General features: G+C 62.8%; 1 protein-coding gene across 5 annotated transcripts in view; it reads right to left on the minus strand.

Moving 5' to 3' along the window:
• Positions 1 to 5,332, minus strand: part of KCNQ1 (potassium voltage-gated channel subfamily Q member 1) — a 348,594-nt gene extending 343,262 nt beyond the window's left edge. For 2 of the 5 annotated variants that reach the window (XM_082477729.1, XM_082477726.1), the window contains exon 1: positions 4,824 to 5,326. In XM_082477729.1, the coding sequence (XP_082333855.1) occupies positions 4,824 to 5,203 (380 nt within the window). In that variant the 5' untranslated portion in view covers positions 5,204 to 5,326. Of the gene's footprint in view, positions 1 to 4,823 lie in introns of all 5 variants that reach the window. The other 3 variants (XM_082477727.1, XM_082477728.1, XM_082477725.1) reach the window with 3 other exon arrangements.
• Between the last annotated feature and the right edge of the window lie 8,973 nt (positions 5,333 to 14,305).

The raw sequence follows: 14,305 nt of genomic DNA on the forward strand, positions 1-14,305 counted from the left end.
GCACCCCTCGTCTGGCCTCGGGTTCGTGGCCCCCGCCCCTCCAGGCCCAGCACCTTCTCCCTGCACACAGGCGTCCTTGGACACCGTCTCCACCTCACAGGAGCCACACGTGACACCGTCCCAGCCCATCCATCTCACCCATGGGCAGGACCTTGAGCCACGAGAAATGCCACACGAGCTGAAAGCTGGTTTAGAACATCGGTCTGAGAAGGGCCTCAAAGTTCACCTGGGTCCACGGCCCAGACCAGGAGGCAGGGAGGGCTCAGCGCAGGGCCCCCGTCAGGAGCACCGCCCCACTCAGCGCACAGCACCGGGAGCTGGTGAGAAACCAGGACCCGGGCTCCCGACCTGCCGGACACACCTGCCTTTCAGCTGCATCCCCAGGACACAGTGGCCTGCAAAGCCCCGTTCACACCAGAAGAGCCAACCTGGGAACCGGCTTTAGAAGCTGGGGCATCGGAATCGGACACCCTGGGTGGAGCCGGGACCCCCCGGTGGGCGAGGTGCTCCAGGCCGGCCTCGGCTGCTCCCGTGTCTGCCTCCCCGGGACGAAGCCCCCGCCCCAGCCCCACGAGACCCTGCTGCAGGAAGGTCCCAGGGCGTGGGGACTGTGCGTGCAAATGGGCCCCTCCCACCCCTCCAGCCCTGGGTACCCCCACGCGTGCAAGCGGAGGCCACGGGCACCGAGCCCAAGGGGAGCTGACGATTCAGAACCAGGCACGGGCGAGCATCCCCTCCCACCTGAGCAAGGCTGCCGCAGGTGCCACCACCCACCGAGCCTGCCGCAGAGGAGGGGATGCGGACTCAGGGAGGTGGCCCAGCCACGGGGCAACGCTGGGGCACGAAGCCTGGACGCCGCCCAGGGCCGAGCTCCCGCACAGCCTGGCCCACTCCGCGTCCTGCGCCAGGCGGCCTCCAGGCCCCAGACCTCGGCGCTCGCTGGGCGTGCCTTCCAGCCCAGGGGCTACCACCCCCTGGACCATCCCTCCCCTCCCACCACCTCCCTTGCAGCCTCAAGGTCTCCCAGGCCCCCTCCTCCCCAGCTGGTGGCCCCGGCGTAAGGGACACCTGTGGTCCCCCAACCAGGGCCAGACCACGATGAGGCACTCAACATACAGAGGGCAGTGGGTCCAGAAACAGCGGGCTGGGTCTGGGGTGGCAGTGAGGGGTCTCTAGACAGCCAAGGGGAGACCAGAGGACCAGGCCCTGGAGAAAGTGACACAGGGAGAAGCACCAGAAGCGATTCCCCCAGCTTTACTGGGAACTGGGGGCTAAGAACTCCCTGGAGGCGTCTCAAAGGGGATGGTGGGGAGACCAGAGAGCCCGTCCCCCTCCACCCCTGCCCTCCACCCTCCCTGACCAGCTCCCCTTCTGGGCGGGTCTGCCTGGGGTGGGACGGGCACCAGGGGCCAGGGTTGGGGGATGCGACCAGGGAACTGGCCTCCACTTCCAGAAAGGCGGGCGGGCTCGGCCCAACAAACCGCCAGGGAACGCTGCCAGCGCCATCAATTATTAACACCCGCTCTGAAGGTGCCGCCAAAGCCACCGGAAAGTTCTCGGGAACCTGGGAAAGGCAGGGTGGCGGGAGGGCAGGGACAGGACGCACTCCTGGGCCCTCGCCCAAACCTCCCCTTAGCCCCCCACAATCTCCAAGCTTCTCCCAACCAGCGGGGATGCTGACGGAGGGGGCGAGGGGCACCTGTCCCCACATGAGGAAACTGAGGCACGGGGGCTTCTCCCAGGCTGCGTGGGTGTGAGCAGCTGGAAGAAGACAGCAGTCTGCACGTGTCACCCTGCAGCTCCCGAGAGGTCAGGGGGAGGAGGGGGAGAGAAGAGAGAGGGAGAAGGAGGGAGGAGGGGGTCCCTCCGGGCTCCTGTGACTTGAAGCCTCCCGCCTGGCAGGAGGGACGCGGAAGCTGGGGGCAGCCTCCATCCTGGCCTCTACAGACAGAGGCTGTGGAGGCCCAGCCCAGCAGCCAGGGCGGGCTGCTACAGGGCCCCCGGGCCCCAGTCCAGTCCAGGCATCTCCCCAACCAGACAACCCCGGCCAAGGCCCATCAGCATGGAGGCCAGGCCTCCCTCGCCCTCAGTCAGAGTGGGAGCCGCTGCACGGTGGGGATATGAAGAGCCTCAGATGAGGACTGGGGGCCAGGGGCAGTGCCGGGCGGGAGGGCAGCCTCCTGCCCCCTGACCCCGGCAGACGGGGCAGGCGGCCACGCACAGGAAGGGCCGCTCTCCTCTTGGCCAGAGCAGGGGTTCCCCGACCAGGAGGGGGACAGGATATCCTGGCCTGCTTCCCCAGCTGCGCCTGGGAGAGTGTGCCCAGCCCTGCAGGGCCCGCAGGACAGCGGCTCCCACACCCACCCAGGCCCCAGCCCTTCAAGGCCGGGCTCATCCTTCCCAGGCCGGAAACCGAGCTCAGCCTGGGTCGTGACAATCAGCCCGCACGTTTCACCATCTGCCTCACCAAGGACAGAGCTCTCTCTCTGCTACCATCTCGGACGCTTCTCAGAACAACACCGGGGCCAGAGTGGGCACCGTCCACCCCTTTTCTCAGCGCTGCGGCCAGGCTCTGGCCACTCAGTCCCAGGTTGCTCCTGCAATCCCATCTTGAGCCCAGGTCCCCTGGAGACACTGGCCAATTCAGAGAGTGTCTGGGGCCCTGCCAACCTCCTGGAGGTGAGGGGGCACCTTCCCGGGCCCCAGGGAAGCCATGTCCCCTGCCTAGCCAAGGTCCACCTGCAGACCTACCCTACACGGAGGACTGTGGCACACCTCTTACAGATGGGGACGAGAGCGGGAAAAGACTGACCCAAGGTCACCAAGTCACCCTTAGAGGGCCCCCATTCCCAGCTCCTCCCCCTGAGGGGAAGCCACTCGGCTACTGTCCCCAGAAGCCACCCCTGCCCTACAGCTCCTGGGGAGGCTGGGCAAGGCAGACTGCTGAGCAACTTCCGAGAGCTAAACAATCAGAATCAGGAAGAAAACACAAGTGTAAGCAGAGACTTCCTCTGGGGAGCAGCAAGCCTTCTTCCTCCACAAGGCACTGCAGCCGCCGGGGGCCTGGGCAACGCGTGCACCCTCGGGCCTGCCACCCCAGGACGCGAACCATGGGGTGTCTGCAGGCCCCTCGCCTTGGCAGCCCTAGGGGTGAGGAGGCACTGCTGCACCGCCTGGCGAGTCTCTGCCCAGAGCTGGCACATAGGGCTCCAGGACAGAGAGGTGGCTGGGCAGGGTCTGCTCCAGGACCGGCTGTGGGGTCCGTCCCGCCCCTGGCCACCTCCGGGAGCTTGGGGTCCAGCAGGTGAAGGCTGGGGGGCAGGCAGCCCACGTGCACAGCAGCGCCCACGAGCCAGCTGTTGGCTGGGCGCTCAAGCAGCCGGCGTCAGACCAGGGCAGGATGCCTCAGGGTCAGTGCGCACAAACATTCCCCCAAACCCCAAGACAAGCCGCTGCCGCTGCAGCCGCGGGCAAGGCCGCCCTCTCCCGCAGACCAGCCACGGCCACGGCTAAGCTCCCTCCGACACCTCGGCAGGCGGGGGCTGGGGGTGGGGGGAAGAGGCTGGAGGACACTGTCCTCACCACTTGCCCTCCTGCTCTGGAAGGCCTGCCCCTCCGCAGGGAGGGCAGCGACCCTAGTACCACCTGCGCTCAGAGGAGCAAAGGTGAGGAACCGAGGTCATGCCGCCCCACCTCGCCACACCTGCTGAGACCGTGCTCCAAGCCAGCCCCTCTGCTCCCTGGGCTCCGGTGGTGGCTACCGGAGTGGGACAAAAGAGGGCCCTGGACACCCCCCAGGTGTCCAGCCAGGTCTCTCCCAGCCCCAAGCCCGCCAAGGGGGCAGGGACGAGCACCTGCCGCTACCAACGCGAAGCCAGAGGGAGGTCACCCGCGCAGCCCCCAGAGCAGCCTCCGAGGTCAGCCCGGGGATGGCCAAGCCGAGGCTCACAGGCCAGAGGCCGGCCCCACACCAGGAGGCCACTGGCCAGGCAGCGGGGAAGCAGGGCCGCGAGCGGTGGGGGAGGGCTCCACGTGGCCCTGTCCCAGCGCGCCCTGCCCTGCCCCACACAGGCACGCGCGGCGGCGGCTGGCATCAGAACCACCTGGGAAGCAGTGGGGCCAGGTGCTGCCGATAGGGCGCTGCTTTCGCCTGGTGCACAGCTTCCTCTGATCGACCAATGGAATCAGGGGCCCGACCTCTCTCCTCCCCGCCACCCTGTGTCCCCTCCAGGCTCCTCTGCTTCAACCCAGGGTTTCCAGAGCCTGGCTGGGTTCTTGCGGGGCCGTGGGCACTCCTCACGGCCATGCTGACACCTCAGGCTACACCACAAGGCCTGCCACCCTGCTCCGCTCGCCCAGGAGACGCCCCACAGGGCCCGCCTGGGCCGGGGAGGGTCTGAGATGTTGCTGCACCAGCGGGGGCACCAGGCCCTGCCCTCTCTTGCCTCCCAGCCCCGCCCGGGGAACTCTCTCCCCTGCCCCCGTCCTCTCGCGGAAGGATTAACACCTGGACCGTCCCTCCAGGGAGGAGCGGGCCAGCTTGGGCAGGGCACTCCTCCCAGCTGGCTCCCCCACTCATGCCTGGGCAGCGCCAGCGGGGAGCTTCCCACCCCCACGGGGTCAGACCCACACGTCCGTGAACTTCAACAGACAAGCTCCCCGCTGCTTGTTTCTCCCACTAACCCCTTCCTTCCCTCCCGGCTGATCCGAGTCGCAGCTCCGACCAGGTTCGGGCGGCAGCAGGTGGCACAGGGGCAGCGCTCCCCCTACGCCCTCCCCGGCCCCGCGGAAAGCTCGCAGTCCCGGCCGGCGGCGATACTCACACGGCAAAGTGGTAGACGAAGCACTTCCAGCCGGTGGGGCGCTCCAGGAAGTTGTAGACGCGGCCCTGGATGTGAGTGCGCGCCAGCAGCGGGCGGCGCGCGCTGTAGATGGAGACGCGCGGGTCGAGGCTCACCGGCGGCCGCGGGCCAAGGTCGGCGGCGGCGGGGGGCGCGGCGGGCGCGGCGGGGGACGCGGGCCCCGGGGCGCCGGGAGCAGCGATGGGCGCGTAGAGCGCGCCGCCCGCCGGGCCGCCCTCGGCCAGCTCCAGCGAGAAGGGGCACTTCTTGGCCAGGCCCGCGCTGCCCCGCCGGGCGCCCGGCAGGCGGCCCCCGCCCCAGCGCTTTCTCTCGGCCCTGGGAGGAGAGGTGGCCGCGGCCATGGCCAGGCAGGGCCCGCGGGGGCCGGCCGGGCGGCGGCACGAGGAGCTGCGGCGAAGTCGGCCGCCGGGGCGCAGTGCGGGCGGCCGCTGCTGCCAGCCGGGCCGCCGGGCCGCTGCCCGCCCCGCCAGGGCGTGGGGGGCGGGGCCGGGAGGGGGCGGCGGCCGCGGGCGGGTCCCGGGGGTTGGCGAGCCCCGCCCCGGGCCGCACGCCCCGCCCCCAACCGACGTTGGCGCACGGGGCGCCGGAGGCCGATCCCCGACTGCGCTCACCTGCTTGGTCGGTCCCTCCCCCGTCTGCGCCCACCTGTTGGGTCCGCCCCTTTAGCCTTCACCTTCTTGGCCCCGCCCGCCCCATCTGCTCGGTCCGCCCCATTCCGCGCTCCTCGCTCCGCCCCGCCTGCGCCCACGTGCTTGCCCTCCCCAAACCCACCTGATAGGCCTGCAAGAAGCCCCCAGCCAAGTCAGGAAGGAAGGCGCGGGGTCAGCAGGTGCAGGGACCACGAACTGCCCGGGCAGGAGGACGGGGTGGGGCGCAGACAGCCGCTTCACCCCGTCTGAGTCACTCAGAAGAGGGTGGGAGTGAAGGGGGAAGGAGGGGCACGTCAGGAGGATGGCGGTTAGCCCCGCGAACAATCCGAGCGCCCCCTGGGTGCCCGAGCGCCCGAGCGAGGGCGCATGCTGTGGGCAGAGAATGTGGTCCGGTTGGTGCCCATAGGGCCGTCGGACTCTGGAGGCCAGACAGGGCCATCGGGGCCATCGTCGGTCAGGGAGGGCCCAATGGGGAGCCGTGTGCGTGGGGAGGATGCGGGGGCTCCTGGAGGCGATGCCTCGGGGGTCTGGAGAGGGGCACGGCAGGAGGGGCTGCCTGGGCAGGTCAGGGGAGAGGTGTTAGAGAATGGAGTCCTTCTCCTCCTCGCCCTCTGCACAGGGCTGCTGCTGTGTCCCGTAGGTGTCCCTGGGTGGGGGTGACGTAGAGGTGGGTGACAGGGTCAGAAGGACTGCACGGGTCCCCTACCCTGCACTGGCATTTGGGTCCCTGCACAACGACCTGACATCAGGGTGGAGAAAGCGTGTCGAGCAGAAAAAAACTGGCCTCTCTCAGGACATTGCCCCGGGCAGGGGTATAACTGCCTGCCACATCAGGGACCCATAACCTAGGAGACACGTCCCAGGTCTTGACTGAGCACCGTGGGCTGATTTATTTCACATACTCCCTCATCAGAAAGGCAGCTCTTGGGGCTTCCCTGGTGGTGCAGTGGTTGAGAATCTGCCTGCCAATGCAGGGGACACGGGTTCGAGCCCTGGTCTGGGAAGATCCCACATGCCGCGGAGCAACTAGGCCCGTGAGCCACAACTACTGAGCCTGCGCCTCTGGAGCCTGTGCTCCGCAACAAGAGAGGCCGCGATAGTGAGAGGCCTGCGCACCGCGATGAAGAGTGGCCCCCACTTGCCGCAACTGGAGAAAGCCCTCGCACAGAAACGAAGACCCAACACAGCCAAAAATAAATAAATAAATTTTAAAAAGAAAAGATGACTACTATCTTTAAAAAAAAAAAAAAAAAGTCAGCTCTTGTTGTTGGACCGAGTGCAGCTCGGCCCTTCACCCCTGACTCCCCACACCTCGGATGGCACCTGTACAGAGCCGGCACAGTTGGTATGTGCAGGAAGAATGAATGGAAGTGGGTCCCAACCTGTGCCAGGCACCGTGGAGACTCAGGGCAGCTGAGACAATGGAACCTTGCTGGGAAGCGCATCACTTAGGATACAAATGGGCAGAAAGCCAGAAGAAGGCGGGGAGTCCGCCTCCGCAGGGCCTGGGGGACAGCCAGGGCACCTGCAGGCATTCCGTCAATACTTTCTGAATGAAGGCATGCGTGAATGAAGTGTCGGCACGTCCACACCCCAGTCAGCAGGAGGAAGGTCGTGCCAACGCACAACTGGAGAGCCAAAGAGAAAGAAGAAAAGCGTTGATCCATCTTGCACACAACACACAGGAATAAATTTCGACTGGATCAGAGGCTTCAATGTAAACGCTGAAATGAAGCCACGTAGGTTCTACAAGAAAGTATGGGTGAGTTTCTCAACAAACTCTAGGTAGGGAAAACATCTCCAGCTGTGGCTGAAATCCAGAGACAATAGCTGAAATCAACAAAACAGACAAGTGACAAACTGGAACAAGAATTTGCAATTTACAGTACGGGCAAAGGATTAATAGCACTGGTACGTAAAGAACATCTAAAACTGAGAAGAAAATGATAGACGACCCTGTGGACGAGCGGGCGAAAGGCATGAACAGCTCACAGGAAAAGGGATTCTTGATCTTTACACTTATGAAAAAATGCTCAACGAGAAAAATGCAAATTTGAAAGTACACTGAGAGACCATTGCTCACCTATCTGATTGGCGAAAATCCAGACGTTGGACCGCAGTTTCCGTGGGCGGGGCCGAGGGAAAGCAGGTGTTCTTGGCACGTCGTCAGTGGGGAGGGGATCCTGGTGGCATTAGGAAGAGCACTCGTGTCATTTAGCCTGGCTAGTTAGTTCCACTTCCAGGAACTGGCCCAAAGATACATGGGAAAAATAGAAGATGATATACACATAAGGCTATTTGTAACGACATTATTTGTTTTAGCAAAAGGCGAGAAACAGCCAGAACGTCCCTCAGTTAGCTGAATCATGCTTTGGTACAGCTCACAATGTTATCAAGATTATCACTAACACTCAGAGGACAAAAGGAACCCAAAGAGTCATATCATTAGTATTGATATTAGTATTGATATCTATATATATATATAGATATCAATACTAATGATATATACATGTAATATGTGTAACACACATATCATGTTAAACTCCTTAGGAACCTGGATTTTCAGGACAGGAGAAAAGAGATACAAATATAATATCAAAGGGCAAATCAATCCTTAAATTTGAATTGGGAATATTAGCATAAACTCCTCAGCTGTTTTCTTAAAGCAAGACTACTTTCTAGCTCTGTCTGCTGAAAAGTTGTTGCATCCAAAAGAAGTGTGGATTAAAACATATCAAATATCTTTATCCATTCATTCAAAATGATACTAAAAAGTCTTCACTGGCCCTTTGTCAGAGGCTAGGGCTCATTATTCTGAAAAGGAGTAAAATAAACTAAAAAAGGACAGAGTCAAGCATTTGTCCTGCCTTCTCTGTACGCACTGAACTTCAGGGTAACAAGAAGCCACGCGTGCCGTAGGTATGTATTGAAGTGTTTCTGGATGGATGATGCAACTTTGGGGAATTGCTCGGAAATAATCAGGAGGGAGGGGCAGTGGCTGGGGTGGAGATTAAACCAACCTGCTCTGAATTGGTCATTGTTGAGCCAGCTGGCGGATACAGTCTTGATACTGTGTGCTTTACTTTTGTGTAAGTTTCTGTATTTTAAAAATTATAATAAGTAGCCGCCCACGCACCTGGGGGTTCAGGGGCTGAACTGTGCAGGCGCCAGCTCTGGGGGTCCTGGCCCTGGCATAGGGACTCTGCAATGAATGGGAGGCCAGACAACAAGGGGTCGCTGCAAGTTCCCTGAAAGCTCGAAGGAGCTGGTGGGGGGCCTGGGGGAGGATGCGAGAGCTGGGTGGGCGGAGTGAAGCCAGGTGCAGTGAAGTGGGGCTGGGGCTCAGGTGAGGAAGGGCCCAGAATGAGGGCAGAGGGTTGGCGGGGGGGTCGGGGGGGCAAGGCCAGCACTCAGGAGTAGGAAGCACAAGCCGAAGGGCCTCCAGGGCCTGCTCGAAGGTGGGAAGTGGGCCTGACCCAGTCACTGGCTCCCCAGCTGCCCTCCAGGGCGCCACCCCCCCGGGAAAGCCCCCTCCCTCCCCAGGACCTGCTCCTCGGTCACTCGGGATGCTCCTGTCACACCCTGGGGTCCTGGACGCACAGGCAGATGGATCTACCTGGACGTGCGTGGACCGGGAGGCTGCCTTCCTGCTTTTCAGGCCCATGGGCTGTCTCCGGGCCTCAGAACATTCTGGAAGCACCACACTCACCTTCCTGCAGCAGCACTTTGCCAAGACCCCTCGGGACCCCAGACCCATGCCAGGCCAGCCGTGGGAGGAGCCCGGAGGTCGTCACGAACACAGGGGGAAACTGAGGCTGGGGAGGGAGGGCTGTGCGGCGCCCGAGAGGTCAGGGTCCAGGCCGGGGCTGCGCCTCCAGAGGCTTCCTGGCTGGCGGCCACCTCCAGCCCCGCGGCTGAGTTGCCCACTCACCCATTCACTCCCCGCGTCCCCCTGAGCACCTGCCGTGCGCCGGGCACTGCTCCGCCCCGGCCGTAGAGCCGTGTGCGCGAGGCCGGCCTTCCTGGGGGTCAGCAGGGGGATGAGTGAGATGAAGAAAACTAGGGGCCAAGGGCAGGGCAGGTGGCAGGGGATGATGTGTGCAGCGGCAGGGCCCGCCCTCCCAGGACCCTGCATTTTAGCCAACTCCTCTCCCTCCCTCGCGGGCAGGGGACACTGAGGACCCCAAGTTTGGGCACCGCTCCAGGACAGAGGCCGAGGGGCATCCTTCGGCTCTGACTTGACTCCATCTCTGCCGCCGTGGGCTGTCGGACGGTCACTCCACAGAGTTAGCCGGCACGGACTGTGCCGGCCCGGGGAACAAGCCGCAGCCAGGCTCACGGGGCAGCGCCGCAGGACGTCCCAGGGCTGTCACCGCCCGCCCTCCTCCCCCAGGTGCCGCGCTGGGGGCAGGCCAGGAAGGCTGAGGGCTGGGCATGCACGTGTGCACGGGGTATGGTGTGCGGGCAGGTTGTGGAGGATACGGTGCACACGTGTATTGCGTATGCGTGTACGGCAGTATATGGTCCGTGTGTGTGTGCACACAAGCCTTTTTGTGACCACACAGGGAAAGGAGACACTCCATCCCCGCTCCTGAGGGCAGCCCTAGAGCAATGGGACCTGGGGGCTGGCAGCAGGGCTCTCAGAAGGGAGACCAGCTGGGGGCAGAATCGGGGGCAGGCAGCCATCCCCCGGGGGCCGTGCCTCCGCCCCAGCTGGCCGGCTCTGCGGGTCACTCGGTGGCTGGGCCCTGCCCGCAGAGCCTCGTCCCCTCACTCACCCCTCCCAGCCCGGAATCCAGGTCCCACCAGCCCGGTCAGGGAGCGGGGCTCTGCCCGCGTGTTTCCTTTGATCTGAGGTTAGGTCATCTGACAGCACCCGATCTGGTCTCATGCACCCTGTTCTCACAAGTTCCCAGATAGCCATCAGGGCTGGCCCAGCTGACAGAAAGCCCTTCTGAATGCTCTCCGGGGCTCAATGCCTGTCCTCCAAATCAATCAAAAGATTCACGAAAGTTTGGGGCCGCTGGCACTTGCTTTGTACTGGGGCGGCAGGGTGGAGGTGGTGAGCTTCAGTGAAGAGCATTGTGGCCAGAGCTGCAAGCACCCCAAGGTCCCCTCCCACCGGCCCTCCCCTTCCAAGAGGACGTCTTAAGGACCAGCCCGAGAATCCAAAGCCCAGTGACGAGGCCCCGGGGCAGCTGGCACCTGGCAGGGTCACCTTCACAAGGAGCCCTGAGTAGCAGTAACGCTGGGCAGAAAAATCAGGTTTGGGGTTTCGGGTCAGCTTCCAGCTGGCAGGGCGACCTTGTAATATCTTTGCTGGGAATTTGCACCAACGGCTTGTGAAATTGACTTGAGTTTATTTTAGTTTGCCAGTCCAACTGTTGCAAGGATGCACGGTCACCATCTGGGGCCCTCTTTGGTGAAATCACCCCTAAAATGTGCACCCTTAGACACTCACCCTGATCCTTCAGTTTCCTGTGTGACCTGATGGGGTGAAGTCAGGGACCTCCGAGCCTCGTGGGACCCTTGGGGACACGTGCCTGGCCCAGGTAGCCCGGGGAGTGAGGACCGGGGCCCGACATGCCCCGATTCTGATCACCAGGACTTGAGACTTCCCCACCGTCCCAGGGCACCTGCCCACCACCCACTGCCCTCAGCTGACCCTTTGGGGGTAGCGGGCCGCCACGCACTCCAGGAGCCCAGGCAGTGTCTGTGCTGGGTCATCTGATAAGCCAGTAAGCCTTTCCTGACTAGAGAGTTGCCGGGTGTCCCCGGCCACTGGGAGAAGGGAGATGGGAGACCTGGGCTTGATCCTTTGAGGCCGTGGTAGCCATTTCCCGGCCAGGGTCCCTGTCCACCTTGCTGGTGCTGCCGATGGGGCTGGCCCTCTGGAGCTACGCCGTCCACCCCGCAGAACCAGAGCCCGTGCAGGGCCTGAGCCAAGAGTGGACTTGGAGGGCAGGTGAGCCGGTCGGGCAGGGGAGGGAGGGAGGCAGGGAGGCCGGGGTGAAGGGCCAACAGCAAAACAGGGGTGCACAGAGGAGGAAGAGGCAGGGAGGATTTAGCCAACCTGCCAGTATTTGTGGGGTGCCTACTGAGTTCCCAGTAGGAACTCCCTTGGGGGAGGCCAGAGGGGCAGAAGGCCAGGCCCTGCCCGCAGGGGATGGTGAGCCTTTCTGTGAGACACACAGACCGGGGAGAAGCCGCACGAGGACCTCACGTGCCATGTGGTGGAGTGCTTTGCCCAGCCACCACCTCCTCCCCCGACAGCTGCCAGAGCCCGGGGCGGGGAGAGCTGCCCTCCCTGCCGCGTGTGGGCCCCTGAGGGCTGAGGCTGACTCACTCACCTCTGAGTCCAGGAGCCCTGGAGAAGTTAACAAAGAGAGAGTGGGTGACTGGAGAGAGGCGTGGATGCATGGAGGGAGGGATGGATGACGGATGGATGGATGTGTGAGTGGATGGAGGGATGGAGGGACGGATGGATGATGGATGGATGGATGTGTGAGTGGATGGAGGGATGGAGGGATGGAGGGATGGAGGGACAGATGGATGATGGATGGATGGATGACGGATGGATGGATGACGGATGGATGGATGTGTGAGTGGATGGAGGGATGGAGGGATGGAGGGACGGATGGATGACGGATGGATCGATGTGTGAGTGGATGGAGGAATGGAGGGATGGACAGACAGGTGAATGGATGGGTAGATGGATGGATGTGTGAGTGGATGGAGGGATGGACAGACAGGTGAATGGATGGATGGATGGAGGGACGGATGGATGACGGATGGATGGATGTGTGGGTGGATGGAGGGACGGAGGGATGGAGGGACGGATGGATGACGGATGGATGGATGGGTGAGTGGATGGAGGGTTGGATGGATGGAGGGACAGATGGATGACGGATGGATGGATGTGTGAGTGGATGGAGGGACGGAGGGATGGAGGGACGGATGGATGATGGATGGATGGATGACGGATGGATGGATGACGGATGGATGGATGACGGATGGATGGATGTGTGGGTGGATGGAGGGATGGACGGACAGGTGAATGGATGGGTGGATGGATAGGGGTGGGGAAGTGAATGATGATGGGCAGATGAACCACCCTTCCTTCAATTATTTGCACAAATGTCACCTTCCCAATGAGATATCCCTTGACCATTTAAAAATAAAATCCCCCAACCATCCATCCATCCTCTATCCAGGTTCTTGCCTGCTTTATGTTTCTCCACAACCATTTTAATCATTTCTTTTTTTAAATTTGCTTCTTACTTACTTCTTTATTCATTGTCTGCATGTCACCTGGCCCCCAGCACAGTCTTGGCGCCTAGATGTTGCTCAGTAAATCTGTGTTGAATGACTGGATGAGCTGGTGGGTGACACGACAGTCAAGGACAAGGCGGGTGGACGGTGCGCTTGGGAGAACGGTTTGAGCCTTAACTGACCCCCAGAATGGTTTGAGCCTTAACTGACCCCCAGGGAGGGAGAATCAGTTTCTCGGCCTCCTTGGGGGCCAAGAAGAAGGGGACGGAGGGGCAGCTAAGGACTGCTGGAGCTGTGGTCCCCCTGGCCCGATGCCCACGTGCCTGTGCTCCAGCTGTACCTGCAGGCAAGAGCCTGTGCGTCCACAGATACGCACACACACATACACATAGTGTGTACACACACACGGGGTATCCTCACACTTACACACGCTGTGTACACACATACACACACACGGGGTATCCTCACACTTACACACGCTGTGTACACACATACACACACACACACGGGGTATCCTCACACTTACACACGCTGTGTACACACACACACACACACACACACCCACTGGTCCTTGCACGGGACGCTTGCCGGGAGCTCCAAGGCCGGCTCTGTCCCAAGCGCTCTCCCTCCCGCACAGGCCCCGCGAGGCGGTGGGACCGTCGTCCCCACTTCACATCAGGACCTGGACCCACAGCTGTCCAGGGACTCAGCAGGGGCCGCCCCTCACGCAGGCCGGGCCAGCACCCTGCCCAACGCTCCACGGTGGTACCTGCTCTCGGGGCTGAAGTGGACGGCTGCTCCTCGGTGACGGGTGGGACAGGAGGCGCTCCCGTATTTGTAGGTCTGCGTTGACCACCAAGTGCCAAGGGGAAGAGGGGAGCGGGCTGGGGGTGTCTCCTTCCTGGACTCCAAAAAACTCGGGGGCAGGATGGTGGGAGGGAGAGGGAGTGAGCCTGGGCCCGTGGCCATGCCCGAGTCCCGGCTCAGCCCCGGCTGGGCCTCTCCGGCCTCTCTCCCTGCGTCTGTGACGGCAGCAGGGAGGATACCGGCCACGGCTGAGGGGGGTGAGGGCCCACGAGGCGCAGCTTCAGAGCTGTGGGCGTCCCCGTGGGAAGGAGGACCTGCAGGTCCCCCAAGTCCCGTGAGGGGGGTGCTACAGAAACCTTGGCATTTGTGTGGGTCAGCAAGGTGGGGGGCAGGTCTGGGCTAGTCGGTGTGGACGACCCTTAGACGGGGTAAACCACCAGCTCTCAGCCTTCACCATGGACGCTCGGGGCAGCCCAGAGGCGGCGGACAGTGGCCCGTCCCGCGGAGCCCGCCCTGCCCTCTCCAACCAGGAGTGGCCAGAGGTGGCGTTCCCCACCCCCAAGGACCAGGGCAGGGCGCTTCCTCTCCGAGGGCCTGAGTCTCGACCTCATGCAGACCCAAGGGAGGCACCGGGTAGGACGAGGCCCCCCCAGGCCGGCAGGGAGACCCAGGGCCAGCCAGGCCCCTCTCTGAGTCGTGGCTTCTGTCCTGGGA

This window comes from Balaenoptera physalus (genome assembly GCF_965194825.1).
Source record: "Balaenoptera physalus genome assembly, chromosome: 10".
Taxonomy (NCBI): Eukaryota; Metazoa; Chordata; class Mammalia; order Artiodactyla; family Balaenopteridae; genus Balaenoptera; species Balaenoptera physalus.